General features: G+C 62.3%; 1 protein-coding gene across 1 annotated transcript; it reads left to right on the top strand.

Annotated features, from left to right (window-relative positions):
• Positions 1–1,819: 1,819 nt before the first annotated feature.
• SECTM1 (secreted and transmembrane 1) lies at positions 1,820–14,754 on the top strand. The gene is made up of 5 exons (XM_024234551.3): positions 1,820–1,999; positions 8,654–8,799; positions 10,987–11,295; positions 13,024–13,157; positions 13,669–14,754. The coding sequence occupies exons 2-5, from the start codon at positions 8,706–8,708 to the stop codon at positions 13,876–13,878; spliced, it is 747 nt and encodes a 248-aa protein (XP_024090319.2). The 5' UTR covers positions 1,820–1,999; positions 8,654–8,705; the 3' UTR covers positions 13,879–14,754.
• Positions 14,755–15,626: the final 872 nt, after the last annotated feature.

Raw genomic sequence — 15,626 nt, 5'->3', positions numbered from 1 at the left:
AGGCAGGCGGACCACCTGAGGTCAGGAGTTCGAGACCAGCTTGGCCGACATGGTGAAACCCTATTTCTACTAAAACTACAAAAATTAGCTGGGTGTGGTGATACATGCCTGCAATCCAGCTACTCAGAAGGCTGAGGCGGGAGAATCAGTTGAACCTGGGAGGCAGAGGTTGCAGTGATCGAGATCGCAGCACTGCACTCCAGCCTGGGCAACAGAGTGAGACCCCGTCTCAAAAAACAGAAAGAAATAAAGAAACATGAGTGGATAGCTGTGCTGTTCGTATGGACCAGGAAAACTTCTAGAAGGATAAATAAGGCAGTGTCCATAACTCAGCCCCGGGAATTGAAGCCAGGGTGCGGAGGAAAAGGCAACGGTTGGTTTCATTCTATTTTGTTTCTGTGCCTGTATTACTTCCAAAATAAACAAACTAGTTTCACTTTCACAACATGAAATGCTTTATCAGGATATGCGTTTTCCTCCAACTCCCAGTGGTGTCCCCTCACGGGACAAAAGCCTGCCAGCCTTCAGCTGCCCTCCAGGGCCTCACGGTGCAGGTGCTCCTGCCTAAGCAGCCGGACCCCCCCGCCCCCAGGAACCGGAGCCCCCTCTGAGTTGAGAGATCCTAGTGGGCAGGAAAAAAGGAGAAGGAAGCTGTGGCTGCCGGGGGATGTGGCCTCAGGGACAAGCCCCTCTGTGCAGAGGACGTGGGCAGGTGGGATTTCAGCCCCCTCTCCAGTATCTCACTGGCAGCCAGGGTGGCTGGGGTTTCCCCGAGGGTGGGGGCTGGGGAATCTGACCTCTGTGCCCTGGCCATGGTGTCATCTTGCTGAGAGGATGACAGGCTGTGTTTCACCTGCCAATTTGGCGACAGTTTCTCTTTTGGAACATCCTGGGGGACTTTGTTCTGTGCTACCCACCTCTGGACCCTGGGTCTGATGGCTGAGCTGCAGGCCCCAAGGTTCAGCGTCCAGTCTGGCCCTGCTCCGTCCATTCCCCACATTTGAGGGTTTCCCAGAGTTTGGTTCTGCTTCTTCCTCTCTTCCATGAAACTGGGTGCACTGCCCATACCCCAGTGTCCCCCATCATCTGCCCGGTGGGGACTTGCCCACTCACGTGACTGCAGCCTGTGGGGCCTCCTGCTAGTGTCCCGAAGATACCTCGTCCTCCTTGACCCTGCCCGCACCTGCCCGCGTGCCCCCTCGGGTTCTAGTGGAGGACGTGGCCCTTCTGCCCGCCAGGCGCCGGGTCCTCCAGGCCTCCTCGAGCCACCTCCTGCCCACCTGGGATGTCTGTGGGTTCCCGGCCCGGATGTGTCTTGGAGCCTTCTACCTGCACCCCATCTCCTGCCCCAACAGGCTGGGCCCCTCCTCCCGGGCTGGCCAGGCCAGCACCTCCGCAGGGGCCGCAGGACGCCTGAAGGCCCAGGCCGCAGGTGCAGGACCCTCTGCGGGGGAGCTGGGGGAATCACTCCTCTGCTCTGCGCGCTTTTATGAAAGGGCCTCTGACCCTCTGGCTGTCCAGCTCACTCTGCCCGCGCACCCCCAGCCATCTGGGGGCCGCCCCCCGCCCTCCCCCCCTCCCCCGCTCCCCGCGGCCCCCTCGGTCCGCCCAGCTCGCCCCGTGCACAGACTCGAGGCCTCCAGGAGCGGAGCCAAACAGCCCCGCGGGGAACGCGCGCCGCACGCGTGCCGGACCCGCCCAGGCGCGAACTCTCCTGGAAAAATGCTCCGGGAGGCTTTCCTGCTTCCTTTAGCGTGAACCGCGGGTGCGGTGCCTCTCGTGAAAATAATAAATTCACCGTCACGCTTGTTGTGAACGCGGGTGGTTCCCGAAACTTGGCGGCTTCCCGTAAACCCGGCTCCTTCCTCATCTGGGAGGTGGGTCCCGCGCGGGTCCGCCGCCTCCTCCCTGGCCCCTCCCTCCCGTGTCTTTCATTTTCCTGGGGCTCCGGGGCCCGGAGAAGCTGCATCCCGGAGGAGCGCGTCCAGGAGCGGACCCGGTGAGGCGCGGAGAGGGGCGGGCGGGGGAACCGGAGGGGCGGGCTCGGTGCTGAGGGCTCGGTGCTGAGGGCTCGGTGCTGGGGGCTCGGCGCTGGGGACTCGGTGCTGGGGACTCGGCGCTGGGGACTCGGTGCTGGGGGCTCGGTGCTGGGGACTCGGTGCTGGGGGCTCGGTGCTGGGGGCTCGGTGCTGGGGACTCGGTGCTGGGGGCTCGGTGCTGGGGACTCGGTGCTGGGGGCTCGGTGCTGGGGGCTCCGTGTTAGGGCCTCTTGGTGCACTGGGGTTGCCGGTCCGCGCAGGGATGGGGACTCTGGGGCTGCGGCGCCTCTGCCTCTGGGACCGTCACCCTCCGCTGGTCCTGAGCGTGCGTCGCAGGCCAAGCGGGCGGGGTTGCAGCGGGCGCGCCGAGTAGGGGCGGGAACGAGCTGCCGGCCCGGTGTGGGGACCCGCGTCCCTGCCCTGCGCGCCAGGCTCCACTCTTGAAGGGACAGAGGCGGCGTCTTGGATCCGGGGCTCCCCTAAGTCCGATGGGTCGGAGCCGCCTCCGCCCTTCCCGGTCCTCGGCCTCACCCGGGGTTCCCTGCGCGGTCGCCGCGACCAAGCTAGGAGCAAAACGCACTCGCTCACACGCGTGCACACAAGCTGGTGGACACACGCACATCAGGACACGCAGACACGCGTGGACTGTTGCACACTCCACAGCCACAGCCTCGTGTGCACTCACAGCAAACTCATGAAACAGGAACCGTGAGGCTTCCCTCCCCCGGGCAGGCCCTCAGCTGCCCGTTCTCAGGCTGGTTTTGCTGACTCGGCAGTAATCACCATATTCAGTTCCTTGCCCACTACTGGTTAATCACCTGCAGCTTGAGAAGCACGTTTTCTGCCCGTCCTCAGCGGAGGATCCCCGGCTTCTACGAGGCCCAGGGCGACCGGCTGCAGGAGCCAGGGCAGGAGGCCTGTCTCCAGCAGGGCGGGGGTGGTGGCAGGGCCTCTCCAGGGAGCTGCTGCTGAGCCCAGAGCGGGAGGACAGGAGGCCACCAGCAGAGGGGACAGGTGAGCAGGTGCTGAGCAGGAAGGGTTAGCCCGGTCTAGCCCTAGGCCTGGGGGGCTTTGCTGCCCACCTGGGATCCCCTCTGGGCCGGGCTCAGCAGAGACCAGGGCAGAGCCATTCACACCGTGGGCCTGGGTGGGGTCCATGGCCCCTGCAGGCTGCAGCTGTCTTCTGAGAGGTGTTGGTGTGCTCATTCTCGGTAGAGACGTGGGGTCATCTGTGTTCCCTGAACCCCTGCAGCAGCTGGGAAAGCAGTGTCAGCCACCCCTCAGGTGCTGTGGGGGTACAGAGTCCACTGACCACACAGGAGGACCCCAATGAACCCAGCCCGAGGGGGCCGGAGCTTCCACACACCCAGCACCCATGGGAGCCAGGACAGGCAGGTGCCCGGGGCACCAGGGAGCAGGAATAGGTGTGCACAGGCATGCTGAGCGGTGCGTGGACTTTCCTAGGCATGTCACTGGGACGGCTCCAAGCCTGCGCGTCATCGCTGGTGGGGGAGCACTCAGACCCTCCTGTGTCTGGTGCCAGCTCCTCAGAGGCCAACCCCCATTTTCGTGGTTTGAGAGAAATCTGATTGCAGCCTTCATCTTTTCCCACTCTAGAAGTTTGTTTTTTGTTTTGCTGTTTTGTTTTGTTTTGTTTGAGACGGAGTTTCGCTCTTGTTGCCCAGGCTGAAGTGCAGTGGCGAGATCTTGGCTCACTGCAACCTCCACCTCCCTGGTTCAAGTGATTCTCCTGCCTCAGCCTCCCAAGTAGCTGGGATTACAGGCATGCACCACCACGCCTGGCTCATTTTTTTGTATTTTTAGTAGAGACGGGGTTTCACCATGTTGTTGAGACTGGTCTCAAACTCCCGAACTCAGGTGATCCACCTGCCTCAGCCTCCCACAGTGCTGGGATTGCAGGCGGGAGCCACCGTGCCCGGCCCACTCTAGAAGTTTTGAGGCTCCGTGTGGCTGGTCTCCCTGTGCCTGGTCTCCCTGTGCCACACATGGAGCTGCCCGGCCAGTCACTGCCCACCTGGCCACTTTCCCTGTGGCTGCACCCTGCCGCCTGCCCTCTGTCTGATTTTTAGCCACTGCACGGCATTCAACTCAAGCCCATACCTCTGGTCAGGAGGATGGCAGGAGAGGACTCAGGCAGACAGGGGCAGAGTGACAGAGCTGCCAACAAAAACACAGGATACCCAGCAACATCTGAGTTTGAGATCATTAATTGTGTTTTAAGATAAGTGTGTCCCAAGTGTCCCACGGGACAAGCTTTTACCAGGACATCATTGGTTGTTTATCTGAGACTCAGATGTGACCAGATGTGCAGGGTGCACTGACGATGCCTGGTGACCTGAGAGGGGCCTGTGTCGCCAGGGTGCGTTTTCTTCTAATAAATGGAGCAAATTCCCGCAGCAACCCAATGTCGCTGACACCTGCTGCCCAGACAGAGCTGGGGCCATGCACAGTCTGCAGCCTGAAGCCTCGGGGTAGAGCCAGAACTGCCGCTCTCCTCCCTGTCTACCCCCAGCTCCTTACCCCCTGAGCCCTTCAAAGTCATTCTCAAGCCAAAGACAGGGGTATTCCAGGCCCAGGGCTCCCCTCCACGGCTTACTCGTTCCACACGTTTCCCACCACCTGCTGGGTGTGGACAAATGGGGAGGGCACCGCCACCTGCTCCTAGTACCCTCCAGCCCAGTCCTTGCCGCCCTTCACCCCTGGCTGGACAAGGGTCAGGGCCGCCAACATTGGAGGGCACTCAGTGGGGAGCTGGTGAAGGTGCTGGGAGGAAGGGAGGACTGGGGAGAGGCAGTGAGAGGACCCGCGTGTGAGAAGCAGCGGCTGCCACCACAGTCGGGCTAAAGGGACTTGGTGGGGAGGCAGCATCTCCGGAACGGTGCAGTCCAGGCCGCCAGGGGCTTAGACCATGGAGGGGATGAGGCCAGAAAGAGAGACAGTGCCAGCTTCTCACTCCCACCCCCCTCTCCCCAACCAGGGCAGCACAGGGCCCCAGATATTCAGGAAGCAATCGGGCAGGGAGGCTGGGAGCCGGTGCTGCAGAGTTCACCCTTGGCGGCAGAGGCATCTAGGAGCAGCTGTAGCCCCCGAGAGCAGAGGCTCCACCGCGCTGCTGGCCCCATGGAATGCAGAGCGGGCGGACTTGGGACACTCAGGGCGGAGGGGAGGCAGATGCAGCCACTGCCAGGCGGGAGGAGCTTGGCATGAAGCCGGGTGCGTGCAGGTGGCCCTCGGGGGCCTCCAGGACCCAGCTGCTGAGGTTTGGCTCAGGGTGCAGCTCTCTGCCGAGTCAGGGCTGACTCAAGACACAGATGGGTGGCAGAACCAGCACCTGGGTGGGCAGGTGGGGTGGACGCAGCGCTCTCGGGGCTCTGGGGATCTGTGACCTTTGGCTGTATGCCCAGAGTTCCCACCCCTAATGCAATGGCAGGGGCAGTCCCTGGAAACATTTGTGAAACAGACTCAGATGGCCTCCAGGCTCCAGGTGAGGGCAGGACCCCCCAGAGCAGCCTGGAGAGAGCAGCAGGGCATCCCCTCCCAGACACGGTCGGTGGGGTGGTGCAGAGAGCAGTGGGGGAGCCCCCAGCAGCCCAGACCCTCCCTGCTGTCCGTCTGCACGGTTCCAAGGTGGGCGGCTGAGCTGGCATCGTGGAGCATGGGGTGAGGGGAGCCGGACCCAGGCCCCCTGGGGTCTCCTTGTGTGAATCTCACCTCCATGCAGGGATCTGCAGGTGGCCTGGGTCTCCCACCGCATTGGGGGTGGGGGTTCTGTGGTCGGCTACCAGTCCCCAAAGATGTCACGTCCTCATCCCAGAACCTGACATGGCAAAGAGACCGTGCAGATGGGATGAAGTCTCGGGTGCTGAGCTGGCGCGTGTGTCCTGGGTCACCCGGGGGGCCCTTGATGCCATCACAGGGTCTCCAGGAGAGGGAGAGAGGAGGGGGAGTCAGGGAGACGAGGGAAGCAGCTGGGGGGCGGTGGTGGGGAGATGGCAGAGGGGCCATGAGCTGAGGGATGCGGATGCCTCTGGACGCTGGAGACGGAGAGGGACAGATTCCGCCTGGAGCCTCCAGAAGGGACCACCCTGGCCAACCCCTTGATTTTAACCCAGGGAGACCCCGTCGGACTTCCAGCTAATCCAGAATGCTGGATGTATGATGGGAGATGGGGCCCAAGCCTGTCTCCAAGCCCATCTGAGCAGCTCTGAGGGGTCACAGCAGGAAAGGGGGTGTTAGTGAGGGGCCACAAAAGGTCTCAGGTGTGGGTTCCCTCCCCTTGCACCCAGCCCTGACAGGGTGGGGTGGGGTTTCCGACAGAAGGGACTAGACTTGTACTGAGCATAGCGGCTGCCTGGAGTGGGGAACCCAGACCTCAGGACACGGCACCCCCAGCCTACGCCAATGTGGGACCATCCCTGAGCCTCAGCAGCACCTCACAGTTGGTGACATGCCCCCCAGCCGTGACTGTCCCCAAACCTGCACTCCTGCGGCTGGCAGGGTCTTCCACGTGGAGGCAGGACCATGGTGAGAGTATGGGAATGACCGGGTGGCTGCCTGTGGCTGTGCAGGGCCCAGGGATGACTAGAGGCAGGTTCAGAGGGGGCTGGAGTGCTTGGGGCAATGGGACGAGAAGGCCGGAGCCCGTCTGCAAGCCAGGTCCTCAGCAGGCCCTGACTCCAGGCTCCAGGAGGACCCCTGGTAACATGGGGTCCTCGGGGTGGGTGATGTGTCCTGCTGTGACACTTTCTGGTGGTTTATTTGTTTGGAGAAACACACATCTATAAATCTATAGACATCTATAAATAGCACGTCTGAAGGTCGCTTTACAGAGTTCCCTCATGGGAGTTCCCTGCAGGTCATCTGCACTCTGGTGTATGGGCTGCACTGAGAGCTGGGAGAGGCAGGGCTGGAGTTGCCACCCTACCTAGGGACTTTTCCCAGCAGGGGTGCAGGCACCCGAGAGTCAGGGCAGCCTGGCCAGGAACCCTTGCCCCAGCCTCCTTCGAAGGCGGAGTTCTCTCGGCTGAAAGGCGTGTCCTGCCAGGGCTCCTGCTGGGCCGTACCCGCTGCCCCACCTGGAACAGACCCAGGCCGCCTCCCCTCACTTTCCCTTCCCTGGTCCCTTTCAAAGTCCAGCAGGAACGTCAACAGGTTCATGCGAAAGCACGTCACCTGGTCCAGGTGAGGGCCTGACCTTTGACCAGCCCAGGCATCGGCCCAGACCCCACCAGCGGGACTGACTGAGTTAGGGTTAGGGTTAGGTTAGGGTACTCTCCTGTGCAAAGCTGAGCTCCTGCGTGGGGGCAGGTGGAGCTTTGTGGAGCTTCCACACAGGGACCCTCATCCCCCAGCCACTCTCATGGGATCCAGATCCACACAGATCCGGCACCTCCTGTATGCAGGGCATGAGTGGGGACCCCGTGGGAAGCACAGAAGTGGTGACCTCGCTGGGGCCTGTGAGAGGCTCATCGCTGCCTGTCTGGCCCCTCCCCCAGCACCGTGCGTGTGTGCACTGGAGCCGCCTCTGCTTGGCGGGAGAGGAGCCACACAGCTAGGGGGCCCCTAGCGTTTGCAGGCCCAAGACAAGATGGCACAAGGAGGCTCACCTGCTGGAAGCTGCCCAGCACCTGCCTTGCCAGTGAGAGCAGCAGAGGTAAAGCTGACTTGTGTATTAGGAACACACAGAGGTGTAAACGACGGATTCGAAAGGAACGCAACTGAGTGCTGCCCCAGGGAGGGGGGGAAGGGTGGGGGGGAGACCAGTGGACAGGCGGGGTGGGGGGTGCCGGTGGACGGGGGCGTGGGGGGGGGCCGGTGGACAGGCCGAGGAGGGCGATGGACAGGCGTGGGAGGCCGGTGGACAGGTGGTGGGGGGCCGGTGGACAGGTGGTGGGGGGCCGGTGGACAGGTGGTGGGAGGCCGGTGGACAGGTGGGGGCACGGTGGACAGGCTGGGGGGCCGCTGGCTGCAGGTTGTGGTCAGCACCGGGCTTGGCTGGGGGAGGCGGACCGTGGGTGCTGGTCATGTGAGGGTCTCTGTGAGTGACTGGAGGTCTGGACAGGACCCACGAGGAGACAGACACGCTCCGAGGATTGTAATGAAGATCTGTGCCCTGGGCATGCAGTGATATCAAACGCATGCTCCTAAGTAGACGGAAAATTGGTTTCGTGCTTAGCGTTGGTGAGGGGCTGGGGCTGGAGGCTGGTCTTAGTATAGTGTTAGGTCAGACACAGCTACCACGGATTCCACCTGTCCTGACCCATTTCTATAGGAAACACGCTCAGGCACAGTTACGAGTAATTTATTGTAAAACAAAAGGGCTGACCCTCAAGGCAGATGAGGTCCCTGCCGTGCTGCGGGCGACTCTATCTCCTGCCCCCGCGTGTCTTCTTTGTTTCGCGAGGCCAGCATTGCACACCCTCTACAGGCACAGGGAAAGGAAGGAGGGCGGGGACTCTGGCATCCCAGGCACAGCCGGTCAGGGAAGAGCTCTGGGACCCCCAGCCTCGCAGCCCTTGCCAGGTGACAGCCGCTCCCACTGTCCCCTTCGGCAGCTGCAGGGGGCTCTGACCCATGGGCTTTCCCTCCTCCAGGGAGTGTTTCAAGAGCCAGTGACAAGGACCAGGGGCCCAAGTCCCACCAGCCATGCAGACCTGCCCCTTGGTGTTCCCTGGCCCCGTTTCCTGGGCCCTTGGGGCCCTCCTGTTCCTGGCTGCCTCCTTGAGTGCTCAGAATGAAGGTAGGTCTCGGGCCCCTGCCTCTCTGCTGGGGAAAGGGGGGCCCAGTGGGGGCATGACAGGGGCGGGAGGGGTGGACTGAGGTTGGGTCCAGATGCCACCAGGCCCCCGATAATGACTGACTCTGCAGACCCAGGGCCTGACCATGCGGAGCTGGGCTGCCCCAGGCGGTGGTGAGCGCGCCGTGTCCCGCCGTGGATGGAGGGCGGTGGTGCCTGCTGTGGTACCTGGTGGTCACTGTCAGAGCAATTGTGGGGAAGGACCAAGATCACGACCAGTTTCCAAGGGAGAAGGTCTGGGTCAGTTACGACCTGTGCTGTGGCCAGGGAACAGACAGCAGCCCTGGCCTGGGGGCTCCTTAGTCAGGTGCACCTCAGGCCTGCCAGGAGTGGATCTGCATTTGAACAGGATCCCCCAGTGAGATCCTCCCCAGCTCTCTAGACCCCCAACCTGTGCAGCAAAGTGACCTGAGGGGCTTTTTTTTTTTTTTTTTTTTTTTTTTTTTGGAAACAGGGTCTACCTCTATCGCCCAGGCTGGACGCCCAGGCTGGAGTGCAGTGGTGCAATCATGGCTCACCGCAGCCTCGACCTCCTGGGCTCAGGGGATCCTCCCACCTCAGCCTCCCGAGTAGCTGGGACCACAGGCATGCACACCATACCTGGCTAAATTGTGTCTTTTTTGTAGAGATGGGGTTTTGCCATGTTGCTCAGGCTGATCTCAAACTCCTGGGCTCAAGTGATCCTCCCACCTCGGCCTCCCAAAGTGCTGGGATTACAGGCGTGAGCCACTGAGCCACCCGAGGGGCTTTTAAAAGATGTCAGAGCTCAGCCACATCCCAAACCACATCCCAAAGCAGTTCAGACAGAATCCTAAGAACAAACAAAAAACAAAACAAAACTGAAACGGAAGAATCCCAGGTAGAGGAACCCTGGTTTTGGGAGATTCTGCCCCCACCCCCCAACAGTGGTTCCAAAGTGTAACTGGGCGGGACACCCCCTGGACAGCTGTCCACTGCCCTCGGGACGGTGTGAATTTGTGCAGTGGACTTAGAGGCCCTGCGGTCCCTGAACACTCAGAGTGTCCAGGCAGGCAGCCAGCCTGCTCGTCAGAGGAAACTCAGTCCAGCCCGAAGGCCAGGTGCCCCTGAAGCCCACCTCCTCCCATGGGCACCAAGACCCCTGGCACTTGCCAGCACGTGGCACCCACCATGTGGTTTTGTATTTGGTGAAATGTGGCCAAATGGCGGCTCCAGAGCTCACCCTGCCGTCCGTCCGTACGTCCGTCTGTGTCCAGTCACTGGTGGACGCTGACGCAGCAGGGACAGTAGCAGCACCAAGACCCCAGGCTGGTACCATGCTCGGGCCCCACGGCCTGAATCTCAGGCATCTTTGAGCTGGCTGCTGGGACAAAGGCCCTGGACCCTCTGAGGGAAGCAGCTGCACGGGTCGCCAAGGGGCAGGGTTCACCCAGGAGGTGGGAGAGAGAGAGACTGACACACCGGCTTGTTACAAGGACTTGACCTCCCAGGACTGTGGAGCTGTGTGTGGAGCTGGCCCAGCAACCTGGAGCTGAGCGGGCGGCCGGGAGAGGAAAGGGGATGTTGGGGGCGGCACAAGCAGGCTGGGCCCCACAAGGACAGGCTGGAACCCATGTCTGCTCTGCTTGCCTCTGAGGCTGGCCTGTGGGTGTCTGCAGAAGCCCTGCCCTTCCTCACACAGCCAAGCACCTGCACCTGGCTTAGGCCTTGGAGAAACAGGAGGGAGCTGGGAGGAAGTGGGGCCTGGCCACTGCTTCCCACGAGGAGGGTGATTCGGCAGGTCAGCGGCAGCACTCCTGCCACAGCGCAGCCGCCCGGCACACACCTGAGGTTCTGACTTCACCCACCCCAGTAGAAATGTACAGGGGAGGGAGTTGATAGGAAATGCCTTCGTCCAAGCTGACACACCCCAAGGAACAGACATGGGTGTGAGCATGCACACACATACACACACAGCCACCCGTCTTTTTTGTTGCTATTTTATTCTTCCCACACAAGATGTGTGCTGATTGGGTCGGGTGGATGTATACATAGTTCACTGTGTCCCTTAGAGGCCCTGTCTCCTGCCCTGGCCCTGGCCCTGGGCACAGCAGCCAGCCAGTGTCCTGAGGTCCAGCCCTGACCCGTGTGTGCCCCTGTCTGGCCCCATAGGCTGGGACAGCCCCATCTGCACGGAGGGAGTAGTCTCTGTGTCTTGGGGCGAGAATGCCGTCATGTCCTGCAACATCTCCAACGCCTTCTCCCATGTCAACATCAAGCTGCGTGCCCAAGGGCAGGAGAGCGCCATCTTCAATGAGGTGGCTCCAGGTTACTTCTCCCGGGACGGCTGGCACCTCCAGGTTCAGGGAGGCGTGGCCCAGCTGGCGATCAAAGGCGCCCGGGACTCCCACGCTGGGCTGTACGTGTGGCACCTCGTGGGACACCAGAGAAATAACAGACAAGTCACACTGGAGGTTTCAGGTGAGGGGAGGCTTGGGGAAGCAAGGGGGAGGGGAGTGAGAGGGGACACGGAGAGGAGAGGGGAGGGGGCCTGGGCAGGGGGAGGGCTGAGACTGAGAGGGAAGGAGGAGGAGGAAGAGTAGGCATGAGCAGGGCTGCCAGGAGACAGGGTTGGCGGGTGGAGAGTCGGGGTGGAAGCCTCTTGACCTCCTGGGACAGTTCTCCCTTTGGGAGGGGCAGGGGTCAGACAGGAGGCTCAGGGGGCACAGACCCCACTGTGGGGTGGGACTCACAGAGGGTAGCTGGAGCCCCACAAACAACACAGAACACAAAAGTTTCTGCTCCTCAAAGGAGCCGCGTCTGCCTGTCAGGGGCGGGGGCTGCACCCTGCAGCCAGGAAGCCAAGGCACCCCCTGCCTCCCTGCCACCCCCACCCCGGCTGTGTGGGGAAACTGCACCCCAAATGCCTGTCCTCTGAGAGGCCCTCCAGACCCGCAGCACCCGGCTTCGAGGCACCTGCCCTCCCTTTACTGGGGTCACCCAGAGGTGCTCAAGGTCGCCCGCCCAGCACCCTTAGTGACCATGAACAGGGGCCTCCCAGGCCGCCACGGTCCTGCCCCGCCCCTCCCGCTCCTGTGCTGTCCACCTCGACAAGCGCCTAGACCACACCTGCCCTCGCCCCTGCTGTCTTCAGGACTGGGACCAGCCCCCACCCTTCCCTGTTCCCACTCCTCTCCTCCTGCCCTCAGGGGATGCTCGCTGCCCCACTCTCTGCCTCAGCTCCCCCGACACAGGCATGACCACCACCCACTCATGTTCCCACTCGCCCAGCTCACTGCCACCCACTCATGTTCCCACTCGCCCAGCCCACTGCCACCCACTCATGTTCCCACTCGCCCAGCCCACTGCCACCCACTCATGTTCCCACTCGCCCAGCTCACTGCCACCCACTCATGTTCCCACTCGCCCAGCCCACTGCCACCCACTCATGTTCCCACTTGCCCAGCCCACTGCTCCCTCTGCCTCTTCTACCGCTACTCAGGGCCCACAGCCGTCACCACCAGCTACTCACCTGGTTCAAGCAGAAAGCAGTGGTGGCCAGCAGAGCACCCCCCCGGGCCCTCTGTTCTGCCCTCCAAGCCCCTCCCACCTGCTCCCTAGGCCCTGAGCAGCCACCCCACCGTGCGGGGCCACTGACCCCTCTAGTCACCAAGCCCACTCCCCACCCCTCCCCTCCCTTTCCTGCAAAGCTCAGGAGCCTCCACAGCCCCTCCCAGCCCTCCCACCTTCACCACACACGGTTCCGACCTACCCGGGTCACCCAAATTGGGTTCCGCTTTGCTCTCCACCCCCAGGGCATCTGGTGAGCCCTTCCTGGGCCCAGGCATGGGGCTCCTCAGATACCTGGCCCTGGCTGGGCCACAACAGGGCAGGCCCCTCCCCTGCCCTTGCACCTCTTCCCCAGAACCCTAAGGCCTGAAGGACGGGGCCAGCACGCAGCTCCTGGGACCTGGCATATCCAGGGGTAGATGTTTCCCTCACTGCCCCGAGACACCTGCGCTCTGGGTCTCCTTCCACCTCTGGGGTCCTGCGCCCCCTCCTCCTGGGTCCCTCCCACTCCTGTACCTCCTGGGCAATGGCAGTGCCGTCCTCCAGGGCTCATTCTCATCCCAGGGGGTGCGTAGGAGGAGGAGGTGGGGGGTGGGGGATACCCAGCCCACCTGTCCGCCCCTGAACTGCCTCCTTCAGGTGCAGAACCCCAGTCCGCCCCCGACACTGGGTCCTGGCCTGTGCCAGCGGTGGTCACTGCTGTCTTCATCCTCTTGGTCGCTCTGGTCATGTTCGCCTGGTACAGGTGCCGCTGTTCCCAGCAACGCCGGGAGGTAGGAGGCCCTGCACCCCAGTGTGTGCAGGGTGGGGAGTCTTGGGTGGGGCCGCCCCGGGCTGAGGTCAGCCTTACTGTCCTGCACCTGCCGGGGCTCCAGGAGAGAGTGGGGGGAGCACCGGTCCCAGAGAGCCAGTCCCTGCCAGAGGCCCAGCCAGCTATGGTCAAGAATACAGAGCCAGGCTTCCCACCCAGACCCGCCCTGCCCTTCCTGTAAGCTCTCACTGTCCCCAGGACTCCCTGGAGGGCAGCATGGCAGGGCGCGTGGTCTCCATCAGGGACGGAACTTGGAGTTTCTGAGCCAAGGGAGCCTCTTACTGAGGGTGCCTTGGGGAGTGGGTTCGACCTCCAGCAGGTTCAGAACCCAGGCGAGGGCTGGGAGTGTGCCTGGGGGTGGGGGTGTGCATGTGTATACAAGCATGCCCATGAGTGTGAGCACACGCCCGAGGGCAGAGCTGTGGGCACGGGGGCGCGCAGCTCACACAGGCACCTCCTTCCTCCCCCTGCAGAATAAGTTCTTCCTCCTAGAACCCCAGATGAAGTTCAGAGCCCTCAGAGCGGGAGCCCAGCAGGGCTTAAGCGGAGCCTCCCCTGACCTGTGGACCCCAGACTCCGAGCCCACCCCAAGGCCTCCGGCACTGGTGTTCAAACCCTCAGCACTTGGACCCCTGGAGCTCCTGTCCCCCCAACCCTCATTTCCAGATGCCGCAGACCCATAGCCGCCTGCAAGGAAGAGAGGACACAGGAGAGCCAGCCCTGAGTGCCGACCTTGGGTGGTGGGGCCTGGGTCTCTCGTCCCACCCGGAGGGCACGGACACCGGCTTGCTTGGCAGGATGGGCCTCTGTGTCACCCACTCCTGGGCGCGTGCAGACCCTTCCCCTCCACCCCCCAGGTCTTCCAAGCTCTGCTTCCTCAGTTTCCAAAATGGAAACACCTCACCTCCGCAGCACCCGACTTACCAGGACCCATGCCCCTCCCTCCGCCCTCATCAAACCCACAGACCCGGACTCCCTTTCTGCCACCCTAGGCTGAGTCCAGCCCTAGGTGTGGGGTCTGCTCTCTCCACTCCCAGGGCTCCGCGCCCAAGTGAGGGGGCCTCTGCCGGAACCTCAGACACACTCCAGTTCAGGGCTGTAGGGGGCCTTGGCCACATACCTGTCCCTTGCCTATAAGCAGGCTTTGGGGGCCCTTCCACGGCAGCCCCAGGGGCCAAGGTAGGGTCGGGGGGTTAGAGGCTGGGATGGCTCCTGGCCCCACCGCCAGGGGGCAGCGCAGGCCGGGCTGGGGGGAGGCGGCGGCGGCTCGGGCCAGGGGTTCGGGGCCGGACGTGCATCCCTCAGTGCCTCGGCCACCGAGGCGTCGCTCTCTCGTGCCCACCGCACCTGCCGAGCCTCCTTGGACCCAGATCTGTTCATGCTTTTGTCTTCGTCACTGCAGTGGAGCCCTTTGATGTCTTGATGTGTATCGGGTGGAAAAATCACCGGGAATCCCCCTTCAGTTCTTTGAAAAAGTTTTCTTCTGAAATGAAGAAAACAAACCGACTCACAAACCTCCAAGTAGCACCAAATGCAATTTTAAAAATGGAAAACAAAAATCTGAAAGAAATGTCTTTAGTGGCTCTAAGCTCCAAAACGTCCCTAAGGCGTCCTCGAGATGAAGACACGGGGGAGCCCCCAGCCAGGTGGAGACCCTGCGGGGACCAGCGGCGCCCGGTGACCGAGGCCTCGCAGAGCCGGCCGCCCTGAGGGTCCAGAAGAGGCGCATTTGTGTCTTGGGTTAAAATAAGGTCCCGTCCACATGTTGGGTCCGGGGCCCTGCTGGGTCAGATCATGTTCTATGGGCACAGCACCCGGGACCCCTGCGCGGCAGGAACCCCCACACGGGGGTCACACCTGCCCACACAGGCTGAAGAGCATTGGCATGTCTTCAGGTCAAAGTTTTTCCTTCTCTTTTTTCTTTTCTCTTTTTTTTCTGGAGATAGGGTCTAGATCTGCCGCTCAGGCTGGAGTACAGGGTCGCAATCACGGCTCGACCTCCTGGGCTCAAGCGATTCTCCCACTCTGGCCTCCCAAAGTGTTGGGATTACAGGCATGAGCCCCTGAGCCCAGCCTCGAAGTCATTTTGAAATCGGTAGTGTGGTCGCCATGTCTCCTGCGCACCCAGGCAGGAAACCCAGGAGGAGAGCCTGGGGCTGGAGTCCATGAGGATTTTCATCTCCTGGTGGCTTATCTCTGTTTCTGTTTTCCCTACTGGGATTTAGTGCTGGTCCTCACGCTGCCTTCCCCCTCGGTGTGTGGGAGTCTGTGTCTCCCTCTGCAGCCCCCAACCCCACCCGGCCCCATGCTGTCCTCAGACACACCGGGCACGTTTTGGCCTCAGGGATTCTGCCCTGCTGATCCCTCTGCCTGGAATGCTGTTCCCCGGGGCCCCAGTTGGTTTCACCCACGGCCCCTTCCTGAGTTGGCC

The sequence above is a fragment of the Pongo abelii genome, chromosome 19 (genome assembly GCF_028885655.2).
Source record: "Pongo abelii isolate AG06213 chromosome 19, NHGRI_mPonAbe1-v2.0_pri, whole genome shotgun sequence".
Taxonomy (NCBI): domain Eukaryota; kingdom Metazoa; phylum Chordata; class Mammalia; order Primates; family Hominidae; genus Pongo; species Pongo abelii.
Note: the sequence above shows the minus strand (reverse complement) of the source record. Positions and strands in the feature narration are given on the sequence as shown.

What these genes read in the sequence shown, in the direction of transcription:
- SECTM1 (XM_024234551.3), top strand. Translation starts at nt 8,706, where the DNA reads ATGCAGACCTGCCCCTTGGTGTTCCCTGGCCCCGTTTCCTGGGCCCTT. An exon ending in CTTGAGTGCTCAGAATGAAG is followed by an intron (nt 8,800 to 10,986) that starts GTAGGTCTCGGG and finishes CTGGCCCCATAG; the next exon opens with GCTGGGACAGCCCCATCTGC. An exon ending in AGTCACACTGGAGGTTTCAG is followed by an intron (nt 11,296 to 13,023) that starts GTGAGGGGAGGC and finishes TGCCTCCTTCAG; the next exon opens with GTGCAGAACCCCAGTCCGCC.